General features: G+C 39.3%; 1 protein-coding gene across 1 annotated transcript; it reads right to left on the bottom strand.

The window, feature by feature from the left end:
• Positions 1–1,266: 1,266 nt before the first annotated feature.
• On the bottom strand, positions 1,267–21,181 carry kcnk3a (potassium channel, subfamily K, member 3a). The gene is made up of 2 exons (XM_077511447.1): positions 20,815–21,181; positions 1,267–3,880 (listed from the first exon to the last, which is right to left on the bottom strand). Exons 1-2 carry the CDS (start codon positions 21,095–21,097, stop codon positions 2,961–2,963), a joined length of 1,203 nt encoding a protein of 400 aa, XP_077367573.1. The 5' UTR covers positions 21,098–21,181; the 3' UTR covers positions 1,267–2,960.
• Positions 21,182–21,606: the final 425 nt, after the last annotated feature.

A 21,606-nucleotide genomic window follows, 5' to 3' on the forward strand; every position in this document is an offset into this window, starting at 1 on the left:
GAAAATGTTATTCCGACGTCTCTTTCAACACACGAGGTGACATTTCCTCTCCATGTGATTAAGAGAGTGTGGCGGGCCTTAATGGCATTCACTGCATGAGAAGATAACGACAGCCAGGCTTTTTCTTAGGTTTCCTGTGAAAAATGAGTTGGCCTAAGCCAACCGAATGGAACACTAGCCACTTTGTATGCAAAAGTAACGGTGCTGAAAGAAAACGGAGGAAGGTCTTCACACACCAAATCCTCATTGGCTCATTTACCGCTCTAAAAGTACTCAACCAAATGCAGTTTAGCGAATGATGACAATTGATTGTGAGTGGTGTTGCACCTTCGTGAGGGTGACACTTTAAATATAATCTTGAGACGTGAGCTCTGATTAGCCCCCTCAATACCTTCAACTGGTTTTGTGTTGATTAACAAGTGTTTACCACTAGAAAACACCACGTTTAATTTATGGCAGCAATACGTCATTCACACAAAACTAATCGAAAGAAGTACTTAACGAATCATGTGGGGAGAATCTGATCCCGTCATTTGTGTACTTTAAACCTTCAGTGGTGATTACCAGTGTGACATCACTGACTGTAACTTTAGCACCAGTCATTAAAAAAATAAGTCATAAATGTGACAGTATAGTACACTAGTTCTGACATTTCATGTCAACTTGCATCATGTAATCTGTTGCACACGGACAGTTCTAGTATCAGCGGTTTAAGGGGTGCTGAGTTCTCAGGCAAGCAAGATCAATTTAACCATTTTGTATATTTTAATGTAATTTCAATCACACTTGTCAGTCACACCTCATCAACTAACTCCTGCCTCACAACATAATTGCTGTCAGTTTGTGAAAATGTTACGTTTCAACAAAGTACTATATGTTAACATAATTCTCTAGCTTAAAGGACAATCATTAAAAAAAAAATACATCAAATAATGTTTTAAATTTTAGGGGGGCTGCAATTCAATTTAGGGGTGATTGAGAACCCACAAAAAAGGCCTAGAAACACCCATGCTTTAACATCAATCATCAATTGAACATCAATTGTTAAAAAAAGCCACTAGCAATTATTCACTGTATGCATTATTGGAGACTTCTGAAAGCATCTTTATAAGCTTAACATGCAATATAATAAAAAAATGTTACAACTATTTTGTATTTTCCCTAATTCAGTTCTCAGACAACTTCAAGCAGTAATGAAGTCAGAAGGACACAATACAGACCACTTGAACGCATTAAGTACTGTTTTAAACCAAAATATGTTTTATTAGGAATAAACTAAACCCATCCTGTTAATGTTTCACCACAGACATTGTTGACTGCAAGTCAGGTACAACTATCTGCAAGTAGAAAAATAGATGTCAGAAATAAATGTCCACATGTTTCGTGGTAACATTGTAAAGCCAAATATTGCGATTAATTAAAAAAAAATCAAAAAAAAATCACAGGGCTGAAGGGTAAAAGGACACTGCATTGAACGCCTGAAATAGTCTGATGTGCATGAGGTTCAAACTCTGAGGCCATATATGAGGCATAATGCCAATAATCTCAGTCATCGACACTAAAACATTTGTGTTTTAAATTAAAAACAAACACACGTAATATGGTTTCTATACAACAAGAAACAAATGTGCACGGACTTCCAGTGTCCTAATTAAAGCATACAACAATCATCTAAGGTGCAGCAGTGAATTAGATATGATTTTCTAGAATGTACAAAGTGAGTTTTAACATGCAAGAATTGTGATAGAAGAAAACATATTGACAGGTCAACACAAGTCAGATGAAGAAGAAGAAACACAAAAGATGGAATCATTTCATTTGTATAAAACTTTGAGGTCTGATTGGAGGGCGTCACTAGTGTCCCATACCTCCGCGTTTGATTGTGAACAATCATTCTTAACTTTAACATAAAGTATCTCAGAGAAACAAATGACAAAGCCTATTGAAACATTTGGCTTGAATATGACAAATGAAAAGACACTGACACTGTTTAGTACGTTTACCGCGGGGGTGGGGTGGGTGGTGGGGGGAATCCCTCAATAATGTCAGTTTTCAAATATATACAATTTTTTTTTCTTTCAAATTTGTAGAACATATACAGTCTTTTAATTTAAGAAAGGTGATATTTACACGTAATATCTCCTGTTCCCTTTGTCCCTTTTTGACTAATCCTGCATTGCATTACCAGAAAATCACAATGTCCAACTGAAAGCACAGGTGTGCAACAAACTAACTTTTATTATCGTGAACATTGTTTCATTTTCAGTTGTCAGAATTGTGTTAACAAAAAAGGGGGTATTTTGAAATCAAAAGATGGGTAAGGTTTACACTTTAGTTAGCTTAGCAATTAGCATGGCTTCTCTGTCTTCTATCGTCATCGATACGATACTTGTCAGAATTGCTAATCACCACCATTAGGAGACGATGATTACGGACTCTGCGACGTGTTTTGTTTAGCCACACTATCTAACCATCTGAAGTTTGTTGCTAGCTAGTTGGTGCGGCATAAGTAGCACTGAGCTTGCCTTAGCCGCGACTGAGTTCATTGCTCCTTGTTCATACGCACGCGTACATCCTAGCGAAGCTTTTGTCGGAAAAACTTTAAAATCTGTAATTCTCAGTTTGGATGAGGCACAAAATGCGAATCTCGAGCTTTGGATGCATGTTTTTTGACGTTGGACGGCAGAACATGCAAACTCTACATCGGATGGCTAAAACCAGGATTCAAACCGCCAACCTCAGAACTGTGAGGCAGACGGGATAAGCTACTGTCCATTTGCACAGAGGTATGCACTGTTATTGTCAATGACTTGTGCTTAACAGCTAAACTGAACAACAGACGCAAACACCGGTCGTCTCTTCAGGACTGAAGTTGTCAACCCTTGATGTCCAGAGCTACCATGTTTGCTTTACCACATGGCAAATTCAAGTGGGCTTAAGCTTGTGCCTTCCTCAGCTGGTTAGATGGAGCTCCTTCGTTTATTGAGTCTCCTGTACGCGCTGATGCTGTGCAGACCAGTGGACACTGAGCTGATGCCTGAGTGGGGCTGAAGACTGCACATGCATCCGTTGGAGTGAAGGGGGTTGGAGAAGGCTTCTCCCTGCTCCATGTAGCTGTCCGAGTTGGAGAGGTCACGTGGGATGATCATCGGGATGGAGTATTGCAGCTTCTCTCTGCTCTTGTACCAAAGGCAAGAGCACATGGACTGGAAGTGCAGCACCTCGGCATAAACGTTACGCAGTCCCCGGCTCGCCGCTCCTCCCCCGCCGCCTCCGATCGCGCTTCCTCCAGCGCACCCCGACGCCGTGGAGGAAGGGGACGCTTGGTCTGTCGAGCACAGCCCGTGTCTGCCGACCTGGCCGTTATGGGCGAGTAGGGCCCTCTGCTCGGCGTCCCTTTTCTCATCCTCGGCGTTCATGGTCATGAAGCGGAGGACGACCAAGTTGAGGAAGGCTCCGATCACAGCAAGGCCGGTCAAGATGTAGATGAAGCTGAAGGCCACGTAGTCCAGCTTGGACTGCAGGTCGCCGTCGTTTTGCAGCGCCACGTAGTCGCCGAAGCCGATGGTGGTGAGGGTGATGAAGCAGTAGTAGAAGGCGTGCAAGAAGCTCCAGCCCTCAAAGTGGGTGAACGCAAACGCCCCCACACACAGGGTGCTCATGCACGATATAAAACCCACCGTCACCATGTTGAACATGGAGACCTCGGTCCGCCTCATGCCGAGGCACTTCTTCAGGCGATGAAGAAGAAACCGAACAAAGGTGTTGATGCGTTCGCCAACGCTCTGGAACATGACCAAGGTAAGAGGGATGCCTAGGAGGGCATAGATCATGCAGAACACCTTCCCTCCATCTGTGCTGGGGGCGGCGTGGCCATATCCTGCGGGACGGGGACAAAGAGAGACGGTTACTGGGGCAGAACTAATGAAATCTACTGTCCGCGACAACGAGGCTGTGAGGGAGGCAAGCAGGCGGGAAGAGAGTCAAACCTGGTGGAAGCTGATTTGTACTCTTTAGGCACGTCTTCTGATAAATTCAAAAATGTACAGCAGAATGAAATTGCAGATGAGAATGCGCAGCAGTGTAGCGGGAATTGTCGACTGTATCGGTGTACAGAAGGGAGGGCTTAAATAATTCATTGACAGTCTCTGCAGAGTGGCCTCACCTAATCAGTGTTTTGCATCTAATTAGCCCTTTGCATCTTTTTGCGGCTCAAATGAAAAGGACACCATAGGGTGTATTGCTAGGATTTTGTTTTGAAGAGCGAGAGCGCAATTTGGACTATGATAACTGTGTTATTTATTAGAATCAGCCATCCTTGTTTCCATTCACCTCGAACGCTTAAGAGGTCAGAATGGGACAATCCAGGCGGTATAAATCCAACTTCCCACTTTCCTTGAATTTAGCATTTGGCTAGCTAGTCCAACGCTAGCTGCAATAAACTACAGTGTGAGCATAATCAAGATAAGCGCTGTAATAAATAAATAAATAAATAAATAACGAAACTAATGGTCATTGTTAATTCAGACAATCAATTGTCAACCAATTGTTTTTTTAATATACATGTATAATATATCTGATACTAATCTAAAATTGACATGTACGAGACTGCAAATACAATATTTTCTTTAAAACAAAAAGCCACCCAAGTGAATGACTTTTCTTTCAATAAAGATCGAAGAGCACAGCCCGTTCAAGTGTGGCTCAGCTGTCAGGAGATATCGGCAGTGCTGCGTCACCTGATTGACAGCGATACTCTTCAACAGCAGGAGCTGGAGGCGACAAGCCCCAGCAGTCCCACTGCTGTGTGTAAAATTTGAAGAGGTCCGGATCTTGCCTTCTCACCCCCTCCTGTAGCCTGTGCCACTCTGCCAGCAGTGAGAAAGTTCTCAAGAGACGGAACGTCTCAAAGGCATCTAGATTAAAGCCACCGGAGCTGCTCCATGTTGGAGGATCCAAGTGTGTGTAGTTGGAAAGTGTGAAGTGATTTGTGAAGTGATAATAGGGTTTGATTCAATAAATGTCCTTTGGCCTTTTGGAAAGACGTACATTAATGTTGAGGCAGCACTAGTGGTTAGCATATCTATATTGCCACTTTGAGGTTCATGGTTCGGATTTGTTTAATAATATTTGAATGTCACAATATTGTTTATTTATTTATTTATAAATAGCAAGTATCAATACCTCTAGTTGAATATTTAGGCACACGCAGGAGTAGCTAGCTGGCTAGCATGAAAGCTAGCAGCTGCATGACAGAAGATACCAATCGAGCTTTGTTTCATTTACCAGAAACAAAAACGGAACAATTATTTGCCCAAGTTTCATGGAAAACAAAGATTTTATAGACTTGAAAAAATAATTTCTTCATTAAAAATTATGAATTTTCTCGATTAAAAACAGTCCATCACTCTGCCTCAACCTGAGGCTGAAGCTTAATTGTCTCTTAACCTATATTCTGTAATCATCATGTGAATGGCCACATGGAAAACCGCATTTGTGATAAGAGCCTTAAAAAAATTTATTATGCAAAACTAACAAGCAGGAGAGGCTTATAAATGTCAGTGGAGCACAGGTGCACCCGAGTCACCACTCTGCTGCTTCTCATTAGTACTTGTGGTCATTGAAGAGGACCTTTTAAGCTAAAGCCTCGAGATAGACTTCATTAAAGACCCTTATAGTGCCTCATTTTCAGAGAAAGGGTAAAAAAATATTTATATTTAAATTTGAAGATTTTTTTTTTACCCTCTAGTTTTTAATCCTCCCACATTTATTTTAACAGATGTACCGCTTTGGTTAGCACGTGCCACATTAACACTCAGACTAATTGATAATGTAATCATGAGCGCTGGGTTCATCTTTCTGGTCTTGTCAGTGCTTGTTTGTCACATAGATAAACGCTACCCAGGGTACTTGAAGACAAAACTCAACCCACTGCACCCCCGCGTCTTTATTACACTCATTAATTAGGCGCCTCCAAGTGTGTGCTTTCAAACGACATCAAAAGAATGGCACGACATCAATTGTCCTGTTGGTTCAAGCGCACGTGTCATTCTATTGTATTCCCGTTGAGCACTTGAGGCCTGGTTTGTTGTTGACATCAAAACACAGTCCAGAATTAATTTGTCATGTAGAACATTTCTCAGGACCATCACTGTACCAAATTTTATCTTTTAAAAAATATGTGCCTTTGTTGAATGAAGGTTAGATACACAAAATTCATGCACAAGAACACCAAAGTAGTATCTCATAATGTCTTCAGAAGTGGAAGTTGACCAAGCATTGCACTGCCATGTTGTTTAATGCAACCACAAGTGTGCATACCGCATTGATCCACTTGAGACAGGGAGGCAAAGGTGGAAACCGGAGCCCTCTGGATATTGTTGTCTTTGTATAATTGCAGCAGCGTAATTAAAGGATAGAGCGTCTCATGTGACTGATTGAGTTAAACGCTGTGTGCTCTAGTGAAGGAGGAGTTAGGGAGCTTAAACAGCACAGAAACTTTTGAATTATAATGCTATATATATATATATATATATTTTTTTTTTTTTTGAGCTACATATATCAGCCTGTGACAAATGGGAAGCTTAAGTCTTTTTCTTTTGAATTTGTTTCAATGCAATGAACTAATCATGACACAAATTGTTGATTTCCTCTTTTTTTCTTTTCCATTATAATTACTGTGTATTTTTTTTTACAAAGTACAATATTTTACAGTTCTATTTTCCTTACTTAAAGCACAATTCAAACATTTTTGTTGTTTCTTAGGGGTTGCTGGAACGGATTAATGGCATTTCCATTCATTTCAATAGGGTAAGATGATTTGAGAGTGAGGTAACAGAAGAAAATCAATTTATCTCAAGGGACTACTGTATTAATATAGGTGATTCTTTAAAAAGTCTTAAAAAATAAAAATCAATTCAGTTCTTTACAAAATAGGGATATGAGTGTCAACCTTTCATGCTAGGTATTACTGTAGTCCCGAAGCCAGGGGTCTCCAAGTTCGGTCCTCGAGAGCCCCTATCCAGCCTGTTTTCCATGTCTCCGTCCTTCAGCACAGCTGAATCTAATGATCAGCTAATCGGCAAGCTTTGCAGAAGCCTGATAACGATCCCAATCATGAATCAGGTGTGTTAGTGGAGAGAAACATGGAAAACAGGCTGGATAGGGGCTCTCGAGGACCGAACTTGGAGACCCCTGCCCTAAGCCCTGTCGATAGCATGTGTTTATGCATAATACGTATAAACAAGGTAGTGCATGTAAATAGTCCCTGGTTTGTGATTACACCTGCGAATGAGTTGATCATATAGCGTTCATTTTATTTATTGTATGTAAAGTCGTTGTTCCTGTTCATCCATAAATATAAAAACATAACAATGGCAATGTTATTGATGAATTGCAGTCATTTGCAGGACTGCATTCTGAACATACAGGTGGTCTGAACAGTGTGACGTCACCCTTATCTACGTTTACAGCGCACTTTTAAGAGGCCGCACACATCAGGGAATGTTCCGCACGACTGCAAATAAACACGGATTGTGTTCATATCACTTTGGAACAGGCTGTCTTCGAGCAGGGGCCCGCTCGCTTTCCCGGGATGTTTTTTTTTCTTTTTTCCTCTCTCCACGGTTTGCTTTCATCTCCAGCTGTGGCGGGCCAAAGACATCAGCATCCTGACCCTTCAGACTGTAACTGACCACAAAACGACGCCAGTGCAAAAGTTGACCGCGGTAGCAGATTTTCCCACATTTGGACCCACAGACAGACTTCGTCTCTTAATCGCAGACACCTCCAACTCCACGCGACCCCGTCGTGTGTTTACTTTGGCACTTGAACACAGCTTTGGTCCCCTGGATCTCACTCCATTACGTATGTGACTTTTGACCTTCTTGGCAGCTGCTGCGAAAAAGAGCATGTGAGCAAAGCAGTGAGTTCGAGGAATTTCAGGACAAGAATAACGACCGTTGCTTTATTTTTAATAATGCACCAAAAAATAACGAAAACGTTTATTAATCATGGCAGTCTGAGTTGACTTCTCTCTTTAACGCTGCAAAAAAAAGTATCGGTATTTGGACCTGTGCGAGATCTTGTCCTACAAAAACAACACAAATATTCATCGATTCGTCTTTGCGCGTCCGACCATTTAAGCTTCTGTTTTCGCTCTCACCGCAAAAATAAAACAAGGTCCGATTCCGTGCGTACTCCTCAGGTTCCTTTTTAGGGGATATGAAAAGAAAACTTGGCAGACGTGAAGTTTTCCATGAGCTCAGTAAGCAAGCTATTCCAAGTGGAGTGTGAGATCTCTACGAGGGGCTGACTAATTAAATAAATCACGTGATTTATGGAACTGATACACGCTGGATGCAAACTTGTTTTAAAAGTCACAACACAGCTGGACTGAAAGGCGGTTCGCGTCATCGGATGTGGGGGCGGACACGTCGGATGGGGATGGGACTAGTAAAGGTCATTGAGGATGGGAAAGATGAATAAATGAGAGGTTTAGGAAGCATGGAAAAAAAATCCACAAAAGAGTTTTCTGTCATTGTCATGGCAACTCCATATTTTGGTGGTTTATTACGATGGTGGACCAGCCAGGACTCCATTTGTATTGCTCACAATTGTACACGGTGTGATAACTCATCACACGCTATGACGCTAACTTGATCATATATTTCACGTTGTAATAATCAACACTGTTTGAGTGCAGCAATAGCAAAACAAACAAAATGCAATTTTAAGGTCCATTCAGGCCAAAGCAAATATTTGAGTCACGGGCTTTTAAGAGGTCATCTCAAAGAACTGGCGGATGTGTTTCAAGCGCTCCATTTGGGCTTTCAAAGTGCGCCCGTGTGGGCAGACGAGAGAGGAAAAAGTGAAGAGCAAGAACACATGTTGTATAATGAGATACTGGAATTTCAAATAGTTGCTTTTGTAACACTGCCAACACATACAGTACATGCAATGAAAATACAATATACTCAATCACGAGATCGTTTCTGTGGTCCATGTGATCATTCCTGAGAAATGAAATTAAAAAAGGACCCCAAGACTGGACAACACAGAAAACTGATTGTGAAAATTTGCCTAAAAATTAGCGATGTACTTGCACTATATAGACAGAAGTATTCAGACATATTTCTTAATCAATAAATAAATGAATTACAGTTTTAATTGCTGGTTTGTTTTCTAACCGAATCATTAGGTAGCTGCTAATTTGCAGCAGGCATGGCAACCATGTCCTGTTGTCTGATGAGACCAAGATACACTTTTAGGTTCACATGGTGTCAAATGTGTGTGGCCACACAAAATATTGACACTTTTGGTGTTTTCATTTAGGGGTGTACTCACTTTTGTTGCCAAGGGTTTTGCTATTATCGATCTCATGTCGTTATTAACTATATGGAAGAAATAAGTTTATCTTGGTCTCATCAGACCACACAATATTTAGCTATTAATGACTGTATTTTGAGTTGTTCTGGCAACCAATATCTTGGTAGCTTCATCACTATGGGTAGTTTTTCCCGCTCCTTTTTACATTACACTTGACTCCGATTCAGAACAGGTTTGATTTTTACCATATGGCAGTCATGCTTCTAACATAAAAACATGTATAATACACTCATGTCATTAACTCATTCACTGCCATTGACGGAAAAAGACGTCAAATGATGCATTTTTTTTGCTGGCCTGGCATTGAATGTGTTAATAAACAGCAGCACTTGACCTAAAAAAGCAGCAAAACCTCCGAGCCAAGCCTACTGTCATCTAACACTGTAATTTCACGCCTTATGTTTTATGGAAATTTGGTGTGCAAAAATAGCTTCTTCCACTTTTGGCTCATTTCTCCGACGTTTTCTCACTTGACTTATATTCAGACATCTCCCACCTCCGTCACCCTTCCTGTCTGTGTGCTCTCTTGTTTTGTAAGGTGCTCACCTGCTGCTGCCACCTGATTCCAACGACATGTGCCAACGCTTGGGCAGAAAACCGGTACGGTGGCTTTTTAAGGGAGCAGATGCTGTCCTAAATTGACATGCGCTGGCAATGTAGGTGGCCACATGACACGCCGATCACTTTACTTAGTGAAAGCGTTAATGCAATATGGAAAAAGGCTGGATTAAAAAGGGACACCGAGAGTCCCGCTGATAAACATCAAAGCCCGGCGGCACAAATTACATTGTGTGCATTAAGCGGCAAGCATTACGTGTCCATGAGTTGATCTTTTCGTGTACTGTTACAAAAGCACTTACTGTCTTAAGTAAACATTATGGAGTTGTAATTCTAAAGTCCTGAATGGTGCAACCGAAGATATTTTAAAATGTGTAAAACATTTGTCTGTTTTGGCAAACTACTTAAGAAGTACTGTGTTCAATTATTGACTGTCAGCAGTACAATCTAATCAGAATCAGATTTATTGGCCAAGTATGTTAACCAGAAGTCTCCAAACTACGGCCCGGGGGCCATTTGTGGCCTGCCGTCCATTTTTTAGTGGCCCGCGACATATGCTAAAAATGGCATTTGACTCAGTTCAAATAAAATAAAAACAAAAATGTTTGGAGATGGTCAAAGTAAGAATGTTAGGTAAGAGGGTGTCGAAAAACACAGGTGCTATTAAAGGTTTAGGTTTAGTTCACTAAAACTAACGAAATAACTAAAACTAAAATTCAAAAATCAATTTTGTTAACGAAATAAAAACGAAAATGCTTTTTAAAAAACGTCAACTAAAATTACATTTTATGTTTACAAAACTAACTAAAACTATAATTATAGCAAAAATGTTGTTCGTTTTAGTCTTTGGTGTGATTTTTTAGTAATTTATTTTGATATCAACCAGAATAATGACGTTTGAAAGTATGTCACACAGAAGTGACGTCATCCAGCAGCAGCCAATAGAAAAGCACCTTCAGATGACGTCGCTGCAATTGTGTTTTTTAAATATTGCGCACAAGTAATACATTTTTTTTTTTAAACAAAAAAACTAATACTAATACTGAAACTAAAACTAAACTAAAACTAAACATTTATTAAAGGACTAAAACGAATGGAAAAACAGAACCACCCTGAAAAATAATAAAAACTAACTAAAATGAAAAATTCCATAACTATAATAACCCGACTGCCATATTACAAATAAATTGGTTTATACACTGTAGCATTTTTCTAAATATGCAAAAGCACAAATAAATTATTTGTACAATTTTTAGGACTAAAAAAAGTTTGGACACCCCTGATGTAAACTCACACAAGAAATTTGTCTTCAGTCACAACTTGTCTGAGAAACCCCAAAAATTACAATCACCAGCAGATGGAGACAGAGCAGGAAGCCTGGCGGTTCGCTAAGTAGCGCTCTGAGTTTCTTAATAGTTTTAGGAGAAAAAGTCAGATATGTACGAGTGTAGTTTTAACTGAGTGTCAGGTCGTCTTGACACCCATTTGTGGGACGACCACTGCTTTGGGTGAACCAGATGGTGAATGCTGGCAGATGGGGATTGGAGTTACTCCACCTCCGCTCAGTCTGCATTCACCTTACCACACCGGGTCACACAGGCACTGAATATCCATCTGTGGCAAGACTTGATATACATGACAGATGGGACGTCTCTTATACATCATTAATGTTATATTGTGGCTGATGAGAGAGTCATGCAAAGACTATTCTGTTTCAGGATCAGTTCTATATTAGTTATTAACTTTTGGTGTAGTTTTGCAAATTAAAAAAGTAACTCATATTCAAACAATGCTCAAACTGCACTCGTGTAGCTTTAGCATAGCAACACTGGATTATTTATTTGTCTGTTGGCCAGTATACAAAATGCAAGCTTATCTTTACTTTCCAGCCCTAGAGTCTCTCCACATTTTAGAATACATTTACATTTGAAATGGTTTTTCAGCAATTATTGTAAAACCCACTTGTGGTTATTGCCAACCACACTTGTCACAATTTGCCCCGGTAGCCTGCAGACGGGAAGCCGAAGAGCCATCCCTTGTGACGGTTGTGATATTGACATTACTTGAGAAAGAGAAAGGCTCACAGTCTGTTGTTTTAGCCCAAGGTTATTAAATTGTCTGTATTTCAATTTTCCTGCCTACTTAATGTGTACTCATAAAGTTGCAGTACGATGGCGGCCCTCAAGGGTAAACACAACTCACCTGTGACTGTTATTGTTATCATTTGTGTGTGCAGTCATTCAGGTTGGATTGTTGAGATATTAGGCAGATGCTGAAGACATATTGGGAAAACAAATTACCCTCGGAGATGGTCCATAAGCGGGCGAGTTGCTTGCCGCTGTCGGATCAAATCACTCCGCTGCTGTGAGCAACTTGGAGTGGACATGATGTCGTTTTCTAGTTATTATCCATTGGGAGGAAATGTCGTTTATTTACATAGACCTGTAAATTTGACTCATGTACTCTTTATTGACTCACTCACTGGACATGCCCAACACATATATTAGTATCTGTACAGAATGGAATTGCATGGCAAGATCATTTGATTTGATTTGATTTTTTTATTTAGTATTTATAATTTTTATATATTTTATAAACAGATTCCTGAAGAAATATCAGCCACACTGGGCAATATTTCTTTTGTAGTCCTGCTCACTTGAATGTTGACACTGTGCAATATCTCTGCACTATAAAGTACTGCAAAAGTCACAATTACATTTTTTTAAAAGTTTGCTGTTTGAAAAGTGTGCCAGGTTGTCACCAATGGGATGACAATAAACTCCAGAAAAACAAACTGACTGTCTATATACGTCTATGGTACACACTAGAGTGCAGAACACCCCCAAGGCCAATCTGACACATGTTGGTCTGAGTATGAACATTGTATCAATACATATACCAATGCCTAATATCTTCTTATTAATCCTGCTTAAAAATTGTAATATCGCCATATCAAAGTAGACCACCTTGAATAGATTTCATGATATCAGAATCGTCTTAACTGGCCAAGCTAAATCTCTGCTTCTTTAAAGGGAGGCACAGTATGAACCTGGAAAAAACAAAGTTTTTTTTTTTTTTTTTAAGAATTAAAAAAAACATATATACAAAAAATGGCAAATTTGAGGAGTTTCAGCTAAATAGAGGAGATTGGCAAAATAATTAGAAATCTGGAAAGTCCTCATCAAGACATTTCATTTGTGGTATGACTCAATGTAGTCATGACAAGATGCTAAATAATAAAATGTTTTTTTGAGTGGCGAGACAGAAAATCTCCAGTAACCGTAGCTCTCCTATCATTGGAAATGCTTTGGAGACCGCACTCAGCGCTTCGGGCGGCATATCAAAACACAGTTGGCTGATATGAAAGCCCCCTGCAAGAAATGTGTGTGTGTGAGAGCGGCATTTCATGATACTGCGCCTTCCCCCAAGGAGGAATTCTCTCCGTTAGGTCGTGCGACTGCATGTTTGCTTTTTATGTCACACAGAAAGTCGTTTTATTTTGCGTTTTAAGCCTACGGTTGTATAGGAGACATTAATGTGCTCCAGAATGCAATTTTGGAATTAGAGCAATTTATTATGTTTAATGTTTATTTGTATGCAGTTATATTGGTGTATAAAAACGTTTCATTCACAGAAGAATTTTGAAACAGTAATCTATACCTTTGTTACATCCCAGCTGGATTACTGTACTGCATTCGACTTTGGAGTCAGCCAGCCCTTCCTCAAATGTCTTTAAAGTGCAAAATCCTACAACTTGCCTCTAAAAAAAAACAAAAACAAACTTATTTTTATCATTCCTCGGCTTTCACACTTTCAATTTCACACACTTGTGTTGATATTCTGCATGTTCAATTGTTTTATTTTTCTATCAAATTTTATGTGCATGTGTACGAATTATGTAAAGGCAAATGTGACGTTCCCATTCATATTTCCACATTCTAACAATCTAACTCTCATACATGGGTGTCCAAAGTATGGCCCAGGGGGGGCCATATTGGCATATTCTATAAATAGGTCTAATTTTATGAGAAACAATAGAAATGTTGAATGATTAATCATAATAATAACAATAATCATAATAATGCACCTGAAAACTACTGTTTGACACTAAGTTGAGAAGTAGTTTTTTTTTTTATAGGCTTTTTTTTTCTTTTTTTTTCCCCCCTATCTTGACCTACAGCACATTATTACTTCTGTACATAACCCTTGGTGGAAAAGTTTGCAAACCTCTGAACTACTTTACTTATTCATAAAATAAATATTAAGTATGACTGCTTTGACCAGGAATGAGAGGAGGGAGGAGGAATGTGTTATTGCGTGAATGGTGACTTTTGGTTTGAATGTACAGTGTTCCCCCGTTTTCCACTGGGGCTTGGTTCCAAAAAATAAAATACCCGCAATAAATGAAATCCGCGAAGTAGTTAAGTAAGACATTCATTTATTTTGAATGTTTGCTCTAAAACCCCTCCATACACAGTTTATACACTTTTCTCATCGAGACATTCACATTTAAACATTCTCAATGTTCAAACCTTCATACATTTTATAAAATAGATACATTTCTCCAAAAAAAAAAAAAAATGCATGAAAAATTGCATTACACAAATCTGTGAAACAGGGAGACCGCGAAAAGTGAACTGCGTTATAGCGAGGGAAAAATGTACACACATAAACACAGCCTGCTTCAAATGGCCTCATTTGTTAAATTCATTGGCAGGTTTGTTTGTTCTATGGCGCTAACAACTCATTCCATTTCAATCTATGAGCAAATGTCTTTTGTTATTGTTTTACAAGCGCATCCACATTTACATCCTGTGCTTTTAAAGGCTCCTTAACACAAATTCCTCCGCATTTCCTGTCTCTTATCATTTCCAACTTTATGTCTTTCATCTTGGAATATGTATAAAATATTTCCCCTGCAAATTTTCCACAGCGAGTGCGAACAAAATGTTTCTATGAACCCTGATCTTTTCTTGTAAACGTTCTCTTACGGCAAGCAGGAACTGCAGCTTTAATCCAATCATTGTTCTGGGAATCATAACCAAAGTGTCGACACAACTCACGTTCCCAATACCTTTCCTTTTCGGGCCTCGAGAGGAGAAACGGGGAGACGGACAGTCATGTCAACTCAGAGGGAGGCTTCTACGCACATAGCTTCATGTTAAGTCCCTGGAGTGATGAGTTTCTTTTTGGGAGGGATTTGGGATATGGGGAAAAATTAGACAGAATTATGATGAAAGGAAATAACCAGTTTTAATTCTGATATTATGACTACACGACATTTTTGCTGAAGTGGTGTTACTCCTTTAAGTTGGGGACAATACACTCTTATTTCTTTGTTGTGAGATGGGGGATAGCCAATTCTCACAACAACAAAACTTAAAATATTTAGAAGAAGAAATTTTGACAATAACTAGAGCTGCAATAAGCTATAAAGGGCCCTTACAATCCTGGCCACATTGGGGTACTTGCAAAAATGCTAAAATATAAATATTTTTGCTAGGCCTTATGTGTGTGCAAAGTGTCATGAGTTTCACTTAATTTTCATTTGCAAACAGCACGTCGCCACAGCAACAGTGTGAGACAAAATAAAAAGCATACAGTAACTTTTAACTTCTTAATTAAACGACTTTAGATGAAACACCCAATGTATGAAGATGATCGGATACATTTTTTAAGAGGAGTTTGTTAAAATATGACCTCTATAAAAGGGCAAAAATACTTTCAAATTTCAAAATCAAAACAAAATGGTGGACTTCATGTTTGGTTTACGGTATGCTTTGGCATGACCATACCATTGCACTTTTTTTTTTTTTTTGTTGCTATGATGAAATGCCTTTGTAATTAATTTTAAATGCCCACTGGCAGGATTTCAATTAAATTTCATTCAATCTAAAATCTCATGGTTGCATGGAGCTACACAAGTCATATTCCAGGGCATGAGATTCTAAGTATCCTTCTTTTCACATGAACAAAAAAGATGAGAGTTCAGCGAAGCGAGTTAGAGTAAAGCTTATTCTTCATGTCCGTCATGAGGTGTATATTTATAACCCGGAATAAGGTCAGAAGGGAGCTTCAAGTTAAACATACTCAGCTCTCACTACCGTGCACTATTTGGTTTGGTTGAACTCCAATCGCGACAATCCGGCTGGACTGTGCGTGGAGTCTAATAAATACAAATGTTTTGTTTAGCGAGTCAGGCAACTTTCCATTGAGGCTGCGGAGCATAAAGGAGACAAGCGAGAGGCCACTCGTGAGTCACGTGAAGTGAGCAGGAGCAGCAGCAAGGAGAGTCACTCCCATCAACATTATCGGCTTTGATATACAGTACCTATGATTCACAACACAAGAGTAAGAATTTCCATTACGTCAAATTTTCCGTGTGAAGACATTGAAGGTAAAAAGTCCATAGAAGTTGGATGCAAAATGAGTTTTGGATGAACAATGCTTTGAAAAAACACTTGAACAATATCAAAACAAAACAGCAACATACCAACTTAGCTACAAACAAGAATATAAGCATGTGTCAAAATCTTAAATGTTAGAGTGCATTTAAGGTGACTGAATTCCTACAAAATTACCACAAGGACATGTTGAGCTACAACAATGCTCGCAGGTGTTGCCCCAAATCTATTTATCAACAAAGCAGCCCCAGCCTGCCAACCTCGCTCATTGTCTCTCCCTATTGACCACATGAATAAACATCATGATCTGGCCAAACACATGACAATGAGATATGAATCTCATAAACCAAGAGAGATGTGCAGCTTTGTTCTTAAATATTAATATAAAATTCTATCTGAATTAATGGCAGTGATGGGAAGTTTTGGGATAAAAAAAAAATATATAATAATGACAGTAATGATAATGTGTTCAATGAGTTGATTTTTACAATGATTAAAAGGATTTTTGAATGAAATATGATGATATACACCCCACGGAGCTTAGAATCTGTCTGCCAGTAGTTTGATCAAAGTCAACAAAATTGCAGCAAAATAGCGTTTTACCTTGCGCCAAAACTTAGACATGGTCTGACGTAAGATTTGCTGTTTAAGAAATAGAGCTATAGCTGAATTTATTTATTTATTTTTTTATTGTACCAAGTAATCAAAGTGAGTATTATTTAAAAGTGGCAGTAATTATTTCTGTGTATTTAACTACATTTCAGAATCTACGAGTCCAATAGGTACTCAAGTATGTACTTAACTTGATACATATTACTATTAACTCAGACTTACTATAAAAACAACATCATTGGTGTGGCAGAAAAATTACCATTGTCTGAAAATCAGAAGTGGGAACATTTATTATTATTATTATTCTCTAAAGCTGTTAAATGCCGCTAATAATGACCATATATGGCTGATCTGCGGATCTGTATGTGGGGTTTGCTCTTCTTGGACCTGGTTCAGTGGAAATCGGTGAATACTTGACCAGACAAGCTAAGTGCTATTCCATCCACTAAATCTCTCTTAGTTTCCTCTTTCCACTCTGTTTGTGGACACTCTCAACCTTGCACCACTGAAACTTCACCCACTTGACTCATGCTACATTCAAACACCAATGAATGAAAATGACAGCTATTCTATTGGACATTTTAAGCTATCTTTGCTTTTTAAACTGCATTCGAGCTCACGTAAAATGCAGTGTTAGTCATTTAGTGGCACCTCCAAGACATAAGTGACTCAGAAACGCTGAGGCCATTTATTCATTAATGGCACAGTTCAATGTCATCCCATCAAGGTCCATTGTGTGATCTCACGGATAGGGCATCTATTATTTCCAAAACATCCATTTGTTAATGCAATGGCTGCACGTCATATTGCGTCATAGTGAACGCACATCATGAGTAAGACGTCATTAAGTGAAAACTGGCCCTAACTGAGTGATTGCTGAGAGACGAGCATTCACACTAATGCTACAATTGTTTTAATTGTAATAGCAGCACTAATGCTGTGATTGGTTGGCAACCAGTCCAGGGTGTCCCCCGCATACTGCCCAGAGCCAGCTGAAATAGGCGCCAGCACCCCCCGCGACCCTTGTGAGGAATAAGCGGTCAAGAAAATGGATGGATGGATGGATAGCAGCACTAATGGTTATTGGTCCAGTTCAAAATTTCTCAACCCAAACACACAAAGGAGATTTTATTTGACATTTTTCATCCATTATAAAATATTTTCCACTTATATTTGTTTTATTTTTGTTATCCCTTTTGTATATTTTCTGTTTGCTAGCAATGTCTTGTAGTGTATTTCTACATAATATACTGGACTCAATTCTGAATTAAACTGTTGAAACTACATAATTCTGTCATTTATTTTTTAATTTAGCGTTTCATTTCCAAATGTCCAATTCTGAGAACATTTCCCACCAACACCAGATGCCATAGCTTAGCTTCAGTTATCCATTACCTTCTTCATGGAAAAGTTATTGTCTTTCTGCCACCAATGGTGAGTGAATAACCATGATGCTAATGTAAGTAATTAGCATTAAAAATATATAGCTAACACCTCTAAATATGCAATCGCTAGCCATGCGTTTTTTTGTGTGCCTGAATCACTGCGTGTTATAATAGAGGAGGGACAAAGTTAACATATTTTATTCATCCATCATTCGTGTGGGAGAAACATTCAATTACGCGAGCGTGAGAGCGCTTGTTGCCGCACGTGTTTGCTCTGTTTTATTGCGCTTCACATGTACTCTGTTGGATTTAAGGAGAGGTGGAAAAAACACGCTTTGTATTTATGTAGAAGCGTAGATACTTGTGTTAAAAATATTCTTGTAAAAGTAGAAGTGCTGTTTCAAATCATGTTTTAAAGTAAAAGATTACACGTTATATGTTAGCTAGCTAGCTAGCAAGAGTAGGCTCTACTTTGATGCTGTCAAAATGTGTTGCTACACTTTGTTGTTTTTTTTTCCAGGTTTAATGGAGAGTTTTTGAACATGGGATGCTTAGAGAAACATATCCTTCCCTTGGTGGTCTATAAAACAACTAACCACATTAAGCAGCACTTCAAGAATCATTTCAACAAAATCACAAGTACCCATTTTCTCACTGATGGTTTATATGCAGGCATTATGATGCAATTCAGTTAGCACAGCATGCAGTCTAAAACAGCAATAGCAATTTATCTTTCAGTTATGAATGTAGTCAGTGAAGCAATGTTTGTAAATTTTGACTTGCTGTTGAATGTGAGCTGAGAATAAAATGTGTTTATCTTCAAACCATAGACACACAACCTAGATCTATCCCCTCCAAAACTAGCAGTATAACTGACAAAATACATTGAAGTACAAACCTAAAATCTACGGACTATTATGTACTTTACTCCGCCTAAGCTAACTGTATAAACAACAGCTACATATTACATTTTTGATCTGGCGACTTTAGTGTACATCAGATAACAGCCAGAGGATGTGAACCATAAGTCACTTCTCATGTTTGTCCTCCGACCTTCATGTGTGGTCGCACATGGGACACGTGCCCCGCCGGTTTCCTCAAACAGGCGATCCCTCTAAGCCTCCATTTTTACCACATGACCCTGTCCAGCAGACATGGCGCTCGCCCAATCTCCTGTGATCTTAACAGCGTTTCCCTTCTGGACATCTGGACATCGTATGTTGTTCAGTTAGTAGACTTTGACCTTATTTCTATTTTGTAGAATGACTGTATTATACCCGAAATAAATGATATGCCTTCTGGTTTCATTTTTAATAGCCGGACAGTTTTAGCAGCAATATAATTTCTCATTTGGCAGCGTTTGTATTTAAAAAGGCACTGCAGCTGCAGAACATTTTGGACTTTAAGGTGACCCCCAATGTTGTAATTCATCCAAATGCTCCAAGCTCAAAAAGCTCTGATGTGGAACAATGTTGTCTATTTATAAAGGTGTCCTCTCAGCTCGGTTTTGTGAGGCCAGACACAACATGTTTGCATGGCTGTGCTTGATTTGATGTTATTGACAACATGCGTGTATGATGTTTGTATAATTCATCATTCATTTTGACTTTGATCTCTTTACAGATTTGATACTTGATGGGATTGCTGTTCAATGAATACCATGTAATATACCCTATTATTACTTACGTTTTAATATGAAAAAAGGAAAAAGTCGATGGATATATTACTATGAACACAAAATACGTACGATACTGGAAATATTGTCCAGTTTGTGAGCAAAATAAAAGGGTCACAATTCTGAATTATTTCCATTAAATGATCATTCCAAAAATGTGAAGTTAATATGTGATTGATTAATATGTGAACTGTAGGCTATATATGAGAGGGATGGTGGAAGTTAGAGAGAGAGAGAGAGAGGATGATCCTTTAACATATAAAGTTCAGTTCTGCAAAAATAAAGCAGGAACATTCTTTTTTTTTTCCTGCAAATTCTCTAAATGAATGTGATTGTATAAATGTTTGAAATTTGGACGTTGTATTCTCAGTAATTATGTAATAAAAAACTAATTTTATTCAAACATATCAAGAAACATAAGTTTGCAATGATCAATTTTTACCTGTTAAATATAAAGTTTATTTCATGTTTTCTTATTTCATAAATTTGTGCGTCTATATTTTATGTTTTTTTTGGTTTTTTTGTCCAATTGTATTGTATCATGACTTTTATTATTCCTTTTCACAGTATATCTTTATTATAGTTATTCTTTTAAAGACGACTATTTGCCATGCCTTGAATCACTGTAGTGGTCACATGACCAGCTGCTGCAAGTGGACACCTGTGGGTGCGCAGTGTTCATTTGACGAGTTTTCAGCAATGTTTTAACAACATCTCCCAACATGTACTTTTTGTTGTCCCGTGTGCCAAAACTCAACAAGTCCCCCCTCTCAAAACAGGCAGGTTGACTTACCTATGGTGGTGATCACGGTGATGGCGAAATAAAAGGAGCCGGTGATTTTCCACTGCACGCCGGCTTTGTGCGGCTTGAGCTGCAGCACCACCTCCTCCAGCCTCTCAAAGTCCGGCGCGGACAAGTTGAATTTGTGGAGCAACTCGTCGCGGCGCCGGAACACGTCTCGCCTCTGGCTCTTCTCCGTCTGCGACTCCAGCGCGTCGAAAATGGCCGCGCCCACGATCAGGTATGTGAAGGTGCAGATGATGAGGGTCAGGGTCCGCACGTTTTGCCTCTTCATGGTTGCGTGCTGCGTGTCAGGGGGACGGGCCGAAGAGCGAATCTGGACGACGGGGAGCTGGGCTGGTTCATGGTTGTGCTGCGCTTCTGGGGTTGGGGGGGGGGGAGATCCGTGTTGTACTTTATGAGGCGGGAGCTGTCCGTTCAGCACCACTCCCACCCCCGCACCTACCCCACCTTGCATCCCGGCCCTGCCTCCACCGACTCCCCACCCCTTTTAAAGACCAACAAGGGAAGCGACGTCCCGTTTAATCCTCATTTCAAAACACTGCGTGAACTCAGTCAGTTTTATTGTGTAAATGTTGAAACAAAAATTAGCATCACCACCGTTCAAGAATAGTAATTGTACACTTTGTTAATACATTTTCAGGTATCTGTACTTAACTTGAGTACAATATAACTTTACAGTTCACGTGTTTTTGCTTTGAGTTACGAGCAAAAATTGGCGCGTGAGCTTCAGATGCTCTGCCACTAGGTGGCAGCAGTGCTCTTCACATCTGGCCGCCATCA

The sequence above is a fragment of the Festucalex cinctus genome, chromosome 21 (genome assembly GCF_051991245.1).
Source record: "Festucalex cinctus isolate MCC-2025b chromosome 21, RoL_Fcin_1.0, whole genome shotgun sequence".
In the NCBI taxonomy this organism is placed as follows: domain Eukaryota; kingdom Metazoa; phylum Chordata; class Actinopteri; order Syngnathiformes; family Syngnathidae; genus Festucalex; species Festucalex cinctus.